A 13,415-nucleotide genomic window follows, 5' to 3' on the forward strand; every position below is an offset into this window, starting at 1 on the left:
AACGCTAACACCACCTACAAAACTATCTCTAGGCGAAAGTCAACTATAAAACCCTGGATCACACAAGGACTTCTACGGTGTATTTCGCATAGAGACAGAATGCATTTGAAATTAAAAAAAGATCCCGAAAATTCAATTTTAAAGCTGACTTACACTAGATATAGGAACTACTGTAATAACATAACAAAAAACCTCAAAAATCAATATCATAAAACTGAATTAGAAAAAGCAGGTAAAACAAATATTAAAAAAACTTGGGAAATAATAAATAATATATCAAACTATAAAAATAAAAAACAAAATTCTACGGACCTCCTTTCTTTGGCACATTCTCCGTTGGCATCAGTCAACGAAATTAATAAATACTTTTCTAGAGTTGGCGTATCATTACAACCGATAAATGATGAATTTCACAATAACGCTCTTAATTTGCCTAAAATTATTCCGTACTCATTAGTATTGTTAGAGACGGACATTACTGAAGTTATATCCATAATTAATTCATTAAAATCTACATCTTCAACTGGTCATGATAATATTCCGGCAATAGTATTAAAACAAAACAAGGAATTACTGAGTGGTCTCTTGGTCCATATCTGTAATCTATCAATTAATTCTGGAATTTTCCCAGACATATTTAAAAGATCAATTATTATACCAATACATAAATCATCAAATAAAAAAGACATCGGAAATTATAGGCCCATATCCCTTCTCCCCACTATATCAAAAATACTAGAGCGCATAATAAATAAACAATTAGTACAATACTTGGAAAAAAATAATATATTATCCCCAAACCAATTCGGCTTCCGTAAACAAAAATCCACATCCGATGCAGTTTCCATGCTTAACAATAAGATTGTCGAGGGGCTTGATGCTGGTGAAAGATGCCTTGGAGTATTTTTGGATCTCGCGAAGGCTTTTGACACCGTATCAACTCCTCTACTACTACAGAAACTGCAAAACGTAGGTGTGCGCGGGCTACAATTAAAGTTATTCGAAAATTATCTCAAGAATAGGACTCAGACAGTGAAGGTTGGTGATTTTATTAGTGAACCGCATGAAATCACAGTGGGCGTCCCTCAGGGCAGTATTCTTGGACCAACACTATTCCTCATTTTTATTAATGACCTTTGTAATCTGAAACTACAAAGTGGTTCAATTGTTTCATTTGCCGATGATACGGCCTTGATATTCAAAGGGAAAAACTGGAATGAGGTATTTGAAAAATCGCAACATGGTCTTAATATCGTAACTAATTGGCTTAATAACAACCACCTAAAACTAAACATTAACAAGACAACTTATCTAACATTTTCAATATCAGAATCAACTCAACCATCTCATGCTGACTATGGTCTTATTGCCCACGAACCTCAGTGTAGACAATACGACGCCTGCACATGTGGAAAGCTTGATAGGTCCTCTAAGGTAAAATACCTCGGTATATTACTTGACAACAAACTCACTTACCAATATCATGTAGTTAGTTTGGCCAACAGAATTCGTAAAGTCATAGCCACCTTTAGGAAAATTCGAGACATTGCTAATAAAAACATCCTCTTGTCAATATATTATGCGCTATGCCAGTCACTGATAAGCTACTGCATTGGTACCTGGGGTGGTATAGTCAAAACACGCCTAATAGTAATGGAAAGAGCACAAAGAGCGAACCTCAAAGCGATGCTATCCCTTCCCAACCTTTATTCAACCTCTACCTTGTATAAAAAAGCTGATGTTTTAACCGTTCGCCAACTTTTCATTCTGAAAATTGTGACTGACCAACACAAAAAGATTTCCCAACCCTCCCTAAATAACCGAAGATCGTACAAAGTCTGCAATTTGAAGAACAGTTATAGAACAGCATTTGCGCAACATTTTTCGTGTTATCTTGAAAGTTTTCTTTATAACAAATTAAACAGGGCATTGAATATTGTTAATCTTAACAGACATAATTTTACGATTACTGTAACGAAATATCTAAAATCCCTTGATTATCAGTCAACTGAAAGTCTACTAACATCAACTAGCTAAAATTAATTATTAAATTCTCATTTTTCTGTACGCATGCCTTAATCTTAATTTTAAATTAGTAAGTACCCATAATATAGTACAAGTTTATATCACAATGTCATTATTATCAACTGTTATTGCTACTTTACTGAATGTACATTGTTTAATTAATTGTTTAAGAGTGTGAACATCTGATAGATAACTGCATCATTGATTATTTCTGAGAAAGTCACTGATGTCTATATTACAGGGTTTCCCTAGTTTAGACATCAGAGGATTACCGCATACGGACTATTACATAATGTGATTATCTAAAAACCTTATTGTTACAAGGAATATTTACATGATTAAATTAATTATTAAGTAATTTATTATAGTTCTATAATATAAGTTCATTCTAGCAATTGTAACTAGTATTGTGGTACTTTTTGTGTAACATTTTTGAAATAAAGTTTATTTATTTATTTATTTATTTATTTATTATTTCTAATGTTACAAAAGTGAGGTAGATAAGAATCAAACAAGACCGTTCGATCGTATTTGAGCCATGAATGTACAAAGTAACTATCGAGAAGCTCGAGCAATTCTAGTCCGAATGTCATTACCAGTGCAGGTTAGTTCGGCGTAGCATGTATTCTTATCTACCGGACGATGCGACCACATAAACTATTGACTTAGTGAATTTAGGATCAGATTACAAAATATATGGTATTTGAAAAAAAATATTTCTTAATTTTAAACCTACATTATTATCTTAAGAATAAACTATTATTTATTTAAATAGCTACCTATAATATACCTATACCTTAAATATAAGTACACATTTATTAGTGTTTACTTTTTTAGACACATAATAATGATTATTTTTAGGATATTGATTATATTATTTTAGAATTTATATTATTTTGATATAATAATAATATATACCTAACTATATTTTTTTTTTCAATTCATAAATCATTTTTAAACATTGGATAAATAAAATAAAAATAAGACATATCATTTTTTTGCAGTTATACAAAAAATGTCTTCAGCTTGCTCATATATAATTTTTTTTTTTTGGTTTTTTTTTTTTTATTTTTTTTAAATGTTTTTTTTTATAATTTATTATTTTTGGATTATTTTGTTACATTACTGAATTTCTACAAATAAGTCTTCAGTTTGCTTATAATTTAATGTTTTCAGCCACTTTGTTACCGTGTTTTTGCATTCTTTTAAGGTCATTGGGTATATGTTTAGGATTCTATTTATTTTATTGTATAATCTTGCAGATTGTGTCACGAATTGCTTTGCGGCAAAAGTTGTTCCAACGGTATCAGTCTTAATAACATTGTAATGGGTTCTTTTACTTAATATAGTTATATCTAACGCGTTATTTTTGTGAACTTTTAATGTGCATTGTAGAATGTATAATTGTCTTACTGTTAAAAGATCTGTGTCTTTATAGATTTTTTCTGTTGAATAAAATTTGCTCTTGCCAAGCATTATTTTCAAAATACTCCTCTGTGCACGTTCAATACTCACAAATTTTGTTTTAAAAGTGCCGCCCCATACGCTTATGCAGTAAAGAAGTAGGGACTGTACTAGGGTTTTGTATATATACCTCATAAGCTGTAGATCACAAACGTTACGGAGTCGTTTAAAAATCCAGATCAATCTCCTAGCGCGTTTTGCTACTATATCTAGCTGAGGGTACCAAGTCAAGTGGCTATCTATAATAACTCCTAAATATTTTGTGGTAGTTACTCTTTCGATTTCAGAGCAAGAACATTCATGATGCATATCACATATATGAGCTTTTATTTTCAAATCAATATTAGGCTGCGAGGAGTTTCGTATGGAAAACGAGATATAATTTGTTTTACCTAAATTGAGTGAAAGTAAATTTATTTTAAGCCATTTCATAACTGTGTTCAATCCCAATTCAGCAACATTAAACGCTTCAGTCCAACTCTTTCCGTAGAATAGTAAGGCAGTGTCGTCGGCATAACAAAACGCTTGACCGTTTGAGAGATGAATATTTGTGAGTGTGACTATGTCTATAACTTATAATCATACTGCTGGCTTCCCATGCTTCATGAATAAATAAATTTGCAGGAGAAACTGACAGAAGAGCTCCGTGAATCCATGAAGAAGTCTCGCAAAGAGTCGGAGCTGACCACCGTGGACTCGCAGATCCGCGGCCTGGAGTCGCGCCTCAAGTACGCCGTCACCGACAGGGACACCACCGTGAGTCATACAAATAATCTATTTCAAAGAAAAAACTATTTGAATGTCAAAATATAAAAAATTGTCTAAAACCTTGTTGGTCTGTAAGGAGATAAAATGGAAAAAGAAACTCATCGACCATTTTTTTAACTTTAAATTTCTTAAAATATCGTTACTTGTTGATGATAATATAATAATTATAAATGCATTTTTTTCAGATGAAGCAAATCAAGCAACTGGACGCTGAGTTGGCGGAGTTGGAGAGGAAAATGGAGATGTTTGGTGTAAGTAATACATTTCCTACAATGGTTTTTGTAATTTTTATATAATGTATTAGAGCCAATTGCGTACTGACCAAAGTTACGAGGTGTAATGTAACATGTTATACAGCCAGCATTCGTGCAGTCAGTACGTAGTGTTACGGGGAAACCAGCGAGCAACGAGCCGATTTTTGAACACAGCAGCGTTGCGTAACATGCTCGCTGGGAATATTACATTACAGTCCGTAACGTTGGTCAGTGTCCAGCTTTAACTGCCTAAGCGCAGATTTCAATTTATGTACAATGTATTCTACCTCCCCCAGCCACAAGTAGAAGAGATCGAGCGTCAGATCCTGCACCGCGACCAGCAGATCCAGGAGGTGAAGGAGAACATGAACACCGTGGAGGACGTGGTGTTCCGCGCCTTCTGCCGCGACATCGGCGTCGCCAACATACGGTCAGCCGCAGTGAACCGCACTGTATAATTACACTCTAGCCGCGACCAGCAGATCCATCCTGACGTCCCTCAGCAGGAATAAAGTTCTTTCAGGAGATTTCTCCATCTATCTCGATCTTGGGCAGCGGCTGCGAGATCCTACCTCTCCATCCCCACAACTTTTGCCTGGAGAGTGCCACAGAATGTCGCCAGGTTGTGATTGGGCGGCCTGTTTTACGTCTTTAACGGGGCTGGCAGGCGAGAACGTAGGTACCGTCGTAGCAAGTACTCAAAATAATAGTGATAATAAAAACACTCGGTAGTTAAGTTACTCTTAGAGCGTTGGCATTTCAGCTACCTTTAACACCACAATTATTTGTATCAGTCAGTATACAGCGCTAACACAACGCCCGTGTGACATCGCGTCAAGGTCCAAGCTATTTTCTAACTCCATTTCTCAACATCACACTTCTATCTGCAATCTATAAAATACCCCACTTTTTCACTCCTAAATATTTGCCGTTCCAGTCAGTACGAGGAGCGTGAGCTGCGCGCACAACAAGAGCGTGCTAAAAAGCGCATGGAGTTCGACGCGCAGATCGACCGCATCACCTCCAACCTCGAGTTCGAGCGCTCCCGGGACACGCAGAGTGAGTTAAACTTGCAATTCGGTGCATGAGGGATGACCAAATAAAATAATAATAATAAATATGTGGGGACATCTCACATACTAGGCATAACCTGTGTTATTGATGTCAGACAGCTGATATATTTACACAAATACATAGTTATATACATACTAAATATCAACACCCGAGACCCGAGACCAAATCGAATGGAACCCGGGACCTTCGGCATAGCAGTCAGAGTCACTAACCACTACACCATTCAGCCGTCGTCAATAGCGAGTCGAGAGTGCCATGCTACACTAGTAACGCCTTCTTGTTATTCTATGATTCCGATTACACCAGTCAAAATCACTCTTTTTCTCATCGATAAATGGTTGGACATTTTAAACACAATATTCTGTTTGTCTGGATGAAATCGCAAAGAAAGGTTATCAGGAAGACGCTTTTAATGATATTATAGCTTTTGTACCTATATATCTTAGAATAAGTTCTGTAAGGCCACGTCCACGACTCCAGCGGGTGGAGTGGCGGCACTCACTAGTATTATTTACTCTATGGCGGAAAATGACTTACAAATCTCCGCATCGGTGCCGCCGATCCGCCCGCTGGCCTGGACGCGGCTGAACTGTTTTTGGGTACAAATAAAGAGTATCTATCTGTTTGATACATACCTTCACGACACCTTGCACACTCTATAATATAGGCTGGATTGAGACACCAAATCATACCGCGAATGGTGACGACACCGCCATCTAGTGATACATATAGGAAATAGAATCTTTAACTCAAACACTCTTGACACGATACTAACCCTACTCCACCCCCTCCAGAGAACGTGACCCGCTGGGAGCGCTGCGTGCAAGACGGCGAGGACGAGCTCGAGGCCGGCAGACAAGCCGAGGCCAAGCAGCGGCAGGACATCGACCGCGAGCTGCGCCGCGCCGAGGCGCTGAAGGCGGAGCGAGCCGCCGCCAAGGCCAGCCATGAACAGCGCGACCAGGACACGGAGAAGGTACAGCCGCTAGTGGAACCCGGTTGCTGCTTCGGCAGCAGACGTTAAGCCTAGTCAGAGGTCTTCGAGCAGCTTGAAATCATCTGACAGTCAGGTTGCCCACTTACCTGACAACTCAGCACAAGCTTGCTTTGCTAGGCCAGTGTGGTGGACTAGGCCTAAAAACCCTTCCTTCATTGGAAGGAGACCCGTGCCCCAGCAGTGGGGAGGTGATGAGTCGTGATGGAAACAGCAACTTTACCCATAACTTATCTTCCTATACATTCTTTATATCAATATTTCCTCCCTCAGGCCCGCAAAGATCTTCAGAGCATCCAGAAGGACATCCAGTCGATCCAGAAGCAGATCGCGAGCCTCGAGGCCAAGATCGAGAGCCGCCGCAGCGACCGGCACAACATACTGAGGCAGTGCAAGGTGACATACAGTGAAACTATAAAGTCCTGAAATTAATGTTTGAGGAACTAAAATTTTCAGGAGCCTGGCACCATTAGAAAAGAAACATAAAAGTCATAACAATTGTTTATGTCAATAGGCGGTTGGCTGTTTTTTTGAATTTTCTTATTAATTATAGGGATAATCTAGATAAAAGCAAAAATTTACGCTTGGTTGCAATTAGGAAGATGAAGAAAAATATTCGTAGTCAAGCTAGTGAAGTTAGTTATCGAGTTTTAATACAATGTTTAGCGGAACATCAAGCTGGACACATTTTGTCTAATTTGTAGGATGTTTACGCTCGTACAGCGTCTATGACGGGTATGTAGCATTGTACAAATTGTAATAACTCATTTTTTATTAGTACCAACGCTTCGTTTATCGATAAACCTAGGTTTAGAGCCCAAGTCGAACATTGTTTACATACCACTGATTGTAGGTTTCATCTGGTTTCAGTTGAGTCAAACCTTAACATTTTGATACTTGAAGATATATTTTTTGTTTACTTACTAAATTCACACTGTGTGAATTTGGGGGGCATTGTGTAACTCAAAGATTTTTTTATTTTATTTTATAGTTATATCGGACCAGCGTGCCAAAGAGGGCAAAATATGGAATATTATTCTAACTCCTGGAAGAAACAGAACTGGCCGTCCAAAAAGAGAAATAGGCTATGTCTGAAAAAATTGAACAACGCTCATAGTTTTTCTAATGATAGGAATAACCCTCCGTATCATCCTAAAAAAATCTCAGATTTTTCCTATGCGTCAGTAATTTTATAAAAATAAAAACATTTCAAGTTTCACAAAACGGGGATATGATGGCACTTCAGGACTTTTTCCATCGTCTCTATAAAAATATATGGGCAATAAAAAAGAAAAAATTGACAGGCGTCAGCTTTTACATACTCTTTGGTCACACGTCTATCCATAGACCTACAACGTCACATCAAAACCTATCATATTTTTTTTAATGCCTATAGAGACGATGGAAAAAGTCCTGAAGTGCCATCATATCCCCGTTTTGTGAAACTTAAAATGTTTTTATTTTTATAAAATTACTGACGCATAGGAAAAATCTGAGATTTTTTTAGGATGATACGGAGGGTTATTCCTATCATCAGAAAAAATATGAGCGTTGTTAAATTTTTTCAGACATAGCCTATTGATGTCTTTACTATGTGTGCCCTTCGTCAATAGATCCAGTTTTTTTATACAGTTGTAATAACGTTATCTAAATAAATATTTATTGGTTTCACTATTAGCCTTCATATTAACACCTTCTAGCTTGTATAAGAGCTTTTTTGTGGATGGTAAGTTGTTTGTAAAATACATAAATAGGTAGGAAGTTAACAGGCAAAATTTCAAGTATCAAAGTCAGTTATGTTTCGCTATATAGGGTTGCTACATGAAAGATAGCAGTGCCCTCATTTAATTTCAGGACTTTATAGTTTCACTGTACACACTTATTTTTCGATTATTTTAATCATTACAAAATATGAACCAACTAGATGCAGCTTTAACTTGGTAATTCCAGGATAAAAGTATCCAGCGTGATAATAAAAAGTGTGAGATTCTTATTTATTTATTTATTTATTTATTATAGGTAGATACACCAACAGCATACATATTATTACAGTTTTAAAAGATACAGAGATTCTTATATGTAAACCAAGCTTCAACAAATTGGTTTAGCAAAAAACATCCATCTAATCTATACTACGAAACTGAGACTCCCGAGATTTTGTGGAGTCTGTGTGCAGGTGATAGGGGAGAAAGTATAAGGAGAAAGATCAGCCAGCTCAGAATAGACTGAATAACCTGAATATTATGACTATTCATGACAGACGGACACACAGTATTTTCAGTTGTATATTATTAAAATACCACCATCTCACACATGATCCCACATTGCAGATGGACGACATAATAATCCCGCTGCTGGAGGGCAGCCTCGACGACACGGAGACGGAGGCCAGCGACCCCAACAGCATGTCCACCTCGCACCAGTACCAGCGCGAGAGCAGGTCAGTGAGATATTAAAATGATTTATTGTAAATATGGGAAAGGCCAATGTTTTAACATATTAGAAATCCAGAGTGATTTTTTTTCGACCGAGCTTCCCTTTTTATAACTTAACAAAGGGATAATTCGATAACTTCTTATAAACGATTTATCCTCTTTTTAATGTACAAAGCCAACTAAATACGTATACAAAAGAAAGCTCCAAGTAAAGTTTAACAATCATTTTTAATATAAACATTTATTTAACTGACTGAAGTTTGACAACAACATAAAATATAGGAAACAGTACAATACAAGACTAAGAAAAACATAAAAAGCGTATAAAGAGCGTCAAAAGGTGCCAGCTCAGCATGTGCTGTAGACAATAAGGCCACAGCGATGGCCTTATAAGGTGGCTTCAATTACAAATTTATCGTTTTTAATTTACTAACTCATCATCCTTTGTGAGGCAACCGTATATTATAACATTATTAACCTCCCATTCCTTCCCAGGATCCGCGTGGACTACAGCTCGCTCGGCGAGAACCTCAAGGAGCTGGAGGAGGCGGACGAGGTGAAGCGCCGCGCCGACAAGCTGCAGAAGGGCATCAACACGCTGCAGGCTACTGTGGACAAGATACAGGCGCCTAATATGAGGGTAATTGCATATGGCTTCAGACTGCTGACGAATGTGTGAAATAACTGGATGAAAGCTATTATCGGCACTATATTCTCTGTGGGGCTGTATGTACTTGCACCTGGCTCTCTCGAGTGGAATCTTTGAAACTCCCTTCCTCAGCTTGGACTTAGGACCATTGCCCACCACTCTGATCCACTACGGATTGATGGATTCACACTTCACACATCTAGATGTTCTAAATCTCGATGTGCACGTATCCTCCCGATGTATTCCTTCTCCGTAAGAGCGATGATATTTTAATCCCGCAACTCTGACACGAGAAGATAGCGCTGACCCGACTGAGCTACCGCTCTGAAATTATTTAAACGATAATAAATGTTGATGTGTTTATGGTTATGTCTCCAGGCAATGCAAAAGCTGAACGAAGTGCGTGAGAAGGTGAGCGCCACCAACGAGGCGTTCGTGGCGGCGAGGAAGCGCGCGCACAAGGCGCGGCTCGCCTTTGAGAAGGTAACTGCTGCTTTTAGCGATAAGACCACCCGCTTTTACCTATTTTGATAAAAGTCGCTATATTCTGAACTGCGTTTAGCAAGAACTTCCTCTGTGGTCAAATGGTAGAAGCTTCGCTTCATGACCCAGAGGTCTCGGGTTCGATTACCGGGTGGGACCATCAATTTGTGTTTCTAAGTTTGGTTAGGACATAGAAGGCCGATCACCTGATGTCCAAAACAGTGAAACGATCCATGCTGTCGGATGGGCATGTAAAGCAGTCTGTTCGGGACCCAGTGCCCTGTTGATGTGGTATCCTAGTATTCCTAGTGTCCTATCGAGGGAGTCCTGGGGTTCCAGTAATGAGAGAGTGGACTGTATTTTTATGATGGTATATTCTGGTTCACAGTAAGAGCCGCGTTACAATATTTCGGATAAGTAGATGTGTTCTGTATGAGATCCAAAAGGTAAGAGAGCGAATTTTGAATGGTTTTGAGTGAAGTTATACAAAATGAATGAATGTTACAATGCGATACAAATTGAATGAAGTAAATAGTTGAATGAATGATTATTATGAATGATTATGATGACGCGGTGCTCGAACATGCTCCCCGGGTTGAACGCTGTGTTCAAGAAGTTGGCAGCGGGCAGATGTTGTTGTAGGCTCGCTGTATGGTGCCCTTCTTGGTAAGGACGTCGACGACCCTTGTGATGCCATCAGTGCCCGGGTGGACCTTGATGATGCGTCCCAGTGGCCAGAGTAGTGGTGGCATCGTTCTGTCCTTTACTAGGACCAGCGTCCCTTCCATCAACTGCTCTGGAGAAGACCGGTGCCATTTGGTTTTCTGCTGTAGCAAAGACAAGTACTCGTTAGAGAACCGGTTCCAAAAATGTTGTCGTATCTGCTCAACCCGCTGGTATCTTGGCAGCAGCTTTATGTTGGCATCTGTGACCTGCGGATGAGGAACTGACATGAGAGACCGTCCAATGAGGAAGTGAGCGGGGGTAAGGGCTGTGAAGTCATTGGAGGGATCTGAAGGGAGCGGTGTTAGGGGACGAGAGTTTAAAATAGCCTCTATTTGACTTAAGCAAGTTGACATCTCCTCATATGTCAAGTGAGCTAGACCTAGAACTCGTCTCAAGTGGAATTTTACTGATTTGACAGCTGCCTCCCACAATCCTCCGAAATGAGGTGTATATGGTGGGATGAAGTTAAATTTGATACCGTCATCAGCAAGTTGGCCAGAGATATCATCAGAGGTATCTCTTAAAAAGCGTCGTAATTCGTTAGAAGCGCCAACAAAGCTGGTTCCCTGGTCGGAGTGAATATTCTGAGGCCGCCCGCGGCGAGCGATAAAACGAGACAGAGCAGCCATGAACGCCTCCTTTGTGAGCTCTGTAACCAGCTCTATGTGAACGGCTTTCACTGCAAGGCAAACAAACACAGCAATGTAACATTTTATTAACCTACAACCTCGACCTTTGCGATCGGCTATCAATATTGGCCCAGCATAGTCAATCGCAGTGTTAAGAAAGGGAAACTGCAAGTGAACTCGAGAATTAGGCAAGTTCCCCATTATGGGTTGTACAGTAGCAGCTTTGAATCTGCAACATTTTGCACACGCTCTGGCAGTGCTCTTAGCCAGGTTTCTGCCTCCTAGTGGCCAATATGTCTGCCTTACGTTGGCTAAGAGTAACTGTGGGCCGGCGTGGTGGAGATTGATGTGATGTAATCTAAATATGAGCTTTGTTATGTGATGTTTGCTACATAAAAGAATGGGATGTTTTACATCAAATGAGTAAAATGAATTTTTAAGTCTGCCTTCCACACGAATTAAACCATCCTCATCTAAAAATGGAGAAAGAGAAAGCAATCGATTTTTAGCAGGAAGAGACTGATCAGACTGTAGTAAGGAATATTCTTCAGGAAACATTTCCTTTTGTGTCATCTTTAAAATCATGACCTTTGAACGTTGTAGTTCTGAAAGGGAAAGATGACCATGCAAGCTTTCTTTTTTGTGACATTTATTTATAAATCTTAGCACGAAAGCTAGGATTCTAACTAGATTTGTAAAACTGGACCTGTTATGAATTAAGTTTGCTATAGGATTAGGAATCTTGTGTGAGTCTTCAGCGTTGGAAAATAAAACTATTTCAGGCAGACTCTGTTCCTTGACGTTAGGCATTACTGGCCAATCACAACATGGTTTTGATAAGAATGAGGGGCCACTCCACCAGAGAGAAGACTCGCCGATAGCATCGGCCCTCACCCCCCGGGAAACTAGATCAGCCGGGTTGTCTTTTGACGGCACATAGCTCCACTTGTGACCGCTGGTACTCTCCTGTATCTCGTACACTCTGTTTCGAACAAACTGTTTGAGTTGGTTTGTCGGAGAAGAGAGCCAGCCTAGAACAATGGTAGAATCAGACCAAAAGAAGCACTGTGCTTTGACCGTCAGAGCGGATTTGACCTTGGTACACAGTCTTGACCCCATTAATGCACCGCTCAGTTCAAGGCGAGGAATCGTAGTAGGTTTGATGGGTGTTATCTTATTTTTGGAGACTAATAGGTGAACATCAACTGTGCCATTTTTACCTACCGTCCTAGCATAGATACATGTCCCATAAGCGCGTTCAGATGCATCAGTAAAGGTATGAAGTTCAATTGAGGAAGGCTCATCGCATAGGATCCAACGTGGTATCCGTAAACTATTGATTTTTGGTAGTGTGTCTTCAAATGTGTGCCAAAGATTTTTTATCTCTACTGATACCTCATCATCCCAATCATACTTTGCCGACCATAACTTCCTCATGATGTCCTTTACTTCCATAACGCATGGGCCTACAAGACCTAGTGGGTCAAAAATTTGATTGATCGTAGAAAGAATGTGCCTTTTTGTTACTTTTGAATTAGGATTATGTTTTAAATTTATGGAAAATAGTAACATATCTTGACTACATGACCAATATAGACCTAAAGTTTTGCATGATGTATTTTCATTTAAGTCTAAGCTTTTATTATTTAAAGGAGTGCCTTTCAAATCCATAACTGTTTGTAATATGTCTGTACTATTAGATTGCCATTTTCTTAAATTTAATTTAGCTGAATCTAGAGTAGAAATTACTTGCTGACATGTATGTTTCAGTTTTTCGAGGGAATCATCGCCATCTAAATAGTCGTCAACGTAGAAATTACGTTGGATTGCGTATTTGACCTTGTCATCTTGCACTTGATCAGCCAACGAAACAAGACACTTGGTGGCCAAATATGGCGCTGAGGAACAGCCATA

General features: G+C 38.9%; 1 protein-coding gene across 1 annotated transcript in view; it reads left to right on the plus strand.

Annotated features, from left to right (window-relative positions):
* Positions 1–13,415, plus strand: part of LOC105384314 (structural maintenance of chromosomes protein 1A) — a 40,458-nt gene that overhangs the window by 17,710 nt on the left and 9,333 nt on the right. The window contains exons 16-24 of the mRNA XM_048622838.1: positions 4,114–4,245; positions 4,443–4,508; positions 4,808–4,941; positions 5,449–5,570; positions 6,380–6,561; positions 6,853–6,975; positions 8,910–9,019; positions 9,510–9,654; positions 10,042–10,146. Of these exons, the coding sequence (XP_048478795.1) occupies positions 4,114–4,245; positions 4,443–4,508; positions 4,808–4,941; positions 5,449–5,570; positions 6,380–6,561; positions 6,853–6,975; positions 8,910–9,019; positions 9,510–9,654; positions 10,042–10,146 (1,119 nt within the window). The remainder of the gene's footprint in view (positions 1–4,113; positions 4,246–4,442; positions 4,509–4,807; positions 4,942–5,448; positions 5,571–6,379; positions 6,562–6,852; positions 6,976–8,909; positions 9,020–9,509; positions 9,655–10,041; positions 10,147–13,415) is intronic.

The sequence above is a fragment of the Plutella xylostella genome, chromosome 8 (assembly GCF_932276165.1).
Source record: "Plutella xylostella chromosome 8, ilPluXylo3.1, whole genome shotgun sequence".
NCBI classification, from domain to species: Eukaryota; Metazoa; Arthropoda; class Insecta; order Lepidoptera; family Plutellidae; genus Plutella; species Plutella xylostella.